Consider the following 2336-nt stretch of genomic DNA (forward strand, 5'->3'; position numbering starts at 1 on the left):
AAAAAAAAAAAAAAAAAGTAAATTAATTAAAAATGTAATAAACAGTGCTTCTTGATTTTTATGGAAGTTGACTTTGTGTGTGCATTGGAGTTGTGAAGGTGCCATCTCAGGCAATTCACCCCCGAGGAGGGAAACACGGCTCTCAGTACAGCTGGGAGAGAACAAAGGGCCAATGAAGGGCCATTTTCAAGCTGAGAGTTATGAGGCTGACTTGCACTGATGGGAATGAACCAGCAGGGAGAGGAGAGAGAGGGCGGTCTCCATAAGCAAAGTCATTGAGAAGCTCCAAAGAGATGGGGTGTGGAGCAGTGCACTCACCCTGTGGTCCAAGAACCCACAGCATCAGCCTCAACCAGGAGCTTATCGGAAATGCAAATCTTGAGGCCCCACCCCATACCTACTGATCCTACACCTCGAAGGCAGGCCCAGTGCTGTGTTTTAACAAGCTCTCCATGCAACTCTCACACATGATAAAGTTTGAATAGCACCGACCATCCTAGGTCTCAACTGAAAAGGTGTTCTAGGGCAGATATTCTACCAGCAGATCCTTGGGAGTTGACCAAGCTGTCACTTGTCCCTGAACCCAGCTATTGAAAGGACCTAGAGGAACACATTCAAACCACATTCCTGGGTATCCCAACTCAATGAATTCCATGTCCGCTCACCTGCATCATTCTTGGACACAGTCCCCTTATGAACTTTCTTATACAGAATCACACAGAGGGTCACGATCAGAAGGAACAGCAGCACCTGATTAACTGAAATAGAAATGGAAACACATTAACGTTGAACCTACGAACCTGAAATCACGTGACAAAGTTTAGAATGGTAGTGTGAGTAGATTCCTTCCATGACACAGAGTGGTGTCTGAGACCTTTCTATAAGCAGAGAGCATATAAAGAATTAACCTGGCCAGGTATGGTAGCTTATGCCTGTAATAACAGTACTTTGGGAGGCCAAGGCATGTGGATCACTTGAGCTCAGGAGTTTCGAGACCAGCCTGGGCAACAGAGTGGCACCCTGTCTCCACACACACACACACACACACACACACACACACACACAATTAGCTGGGTATGGTGGCATGCACCTGTATTCCCAGCTACTAAGGAGGCTGAGATAGGAGGATAGCTTGAGCCTGGGAGGCGGAGGCTGCAGTGAGCCAAGATTACTCCAGCCTAGGTGACAGAGCTAGACCCTGTCTCAAATACAAAAACAAACAAACAGAAAGAATTAACCTGGAACACTATTGTTGCTCAGGGGTCTTGCATCTTTACTGAATTTGTATATCAGTTCTAACAGTTCTTTGCTGGAGTCTTTAGAATTTTCCAAATATAAGATTATATTGGCCAGGTGTAGTGGCTCACACCTGTAATCCCAGCACTTTGGGAGGCTGAGGTGGGCAGATCACATGAGGCCAGGAGTTCAAGGTCAGCCAGGGCAATATGGTGAAACCCTATCTCTACTAAATATACAAAAATTAGCTGGGCGGGATGGTGCATGCCTGTAATCCCAGCTATTTGGGAGGCTGAGGCATGAGAATTGCTTGAACCTGGGAGGTGGAGGTTGCAGTGAGCCAAGATCACACCGCTGGGCAATACAGCAAGACCTTTCTCCAAAACAAAACAAAACAAAAACATATCATCTGCAAACACGGATAATTTGAGTTCTTCCTTTCCTATTTGGATGCCCTTTATTTCTTTTGCTTGTCTGATTGCTCTAGCTAGGGCTTCCAGTACAATGTTGAATAACAATGGTGAAACGCAGCCATCCTTGTCGTGTTCCAGATGTAAGAGGAAAGGCTTTCAGTTTTTCCCCATTTAGTATGACACTAGCTGTGGGTCTGCTGTATGTGGCTTTTATTTTGTTGAATTTATGTGATTCTTCTTTTGAGCCAGTAGTAATTATAAATACATGTTCTTAGCCATTATGACACAGTTGCTTCTCAGTTAATTCAACCCTTGGTCAAGGATGATGTGCAGGCCGGGTGCAGTGGCTCACGCCTGTAATCCCAGCACTTTGGGAGGCCAAGGAGGGTGGATCACTGGAGGCCAGGAGTTTGAGACCAGCCTGGCCAACATGACAAAACCCGGTCTCTACTAAAAATACAAAAATTAGCCGAGTGTTGCGCATGCCTGTAGTCCCAGCTATTCAGGAGGCTGAGGCGGGAGAATCACTTGAACCTGGGAGGTGGAGGTTGCAGTGAGCTGAGATTGTGCCACTGCACTCCAGTCTGGGTGACAAAGGGAGACTCTGTGAGAAAGAAAGAAAAAGGAAAAGAAGAAGAAGGAAGGAAAGAGAGAGGGGGAGAGAGAGAGAGAGAGAGAGAGAGAGAG

At 46.2% G+C, this 2336-nt stretch overlaps 1 protein-coding gene across 3 annotated transcripts in view; it reads right to left on the reverse strand.

Annotated features, from left to right (window-relative positions):
- The window catches only part of GLT8D2 (glycosyltransferase 8 domain containing 2), an 85184-nt gene that overhangs the window by 23610 nt on the left and 59238 nt on the right, over window positions 1-2336 (reverse strand). For all 3 annotated transcript variants that reach the window (XM_011975495.1, XM_011975493.1, XM_011975496.1), the window contains one exon: window positions 666-758. In XM_011975495.1, coding sequence (XP_011830885.1) covers window positions 666-758 — 93 coding nt within the window. The remainder of the gene's footprint in view (window positions 1-665; window positions 759-2336) is intronic.

Source organism: Mandrillus leucophaeus, unplaced genomic scaffold (assembly GCF_000951045.1).
Source record: "Mandrillus leucophaeus isolate KB7577 unplaced genomic scaffold, Mleu.le_1.0 Scaffold157, whole genome shotgun sequence".
Lineage (NCBI taxonomy): Eukaryota > Metazoa > Chordata > Mammalia > Primates > Cercopithecidae > Mandrillus > Mandrillus leucophaeus.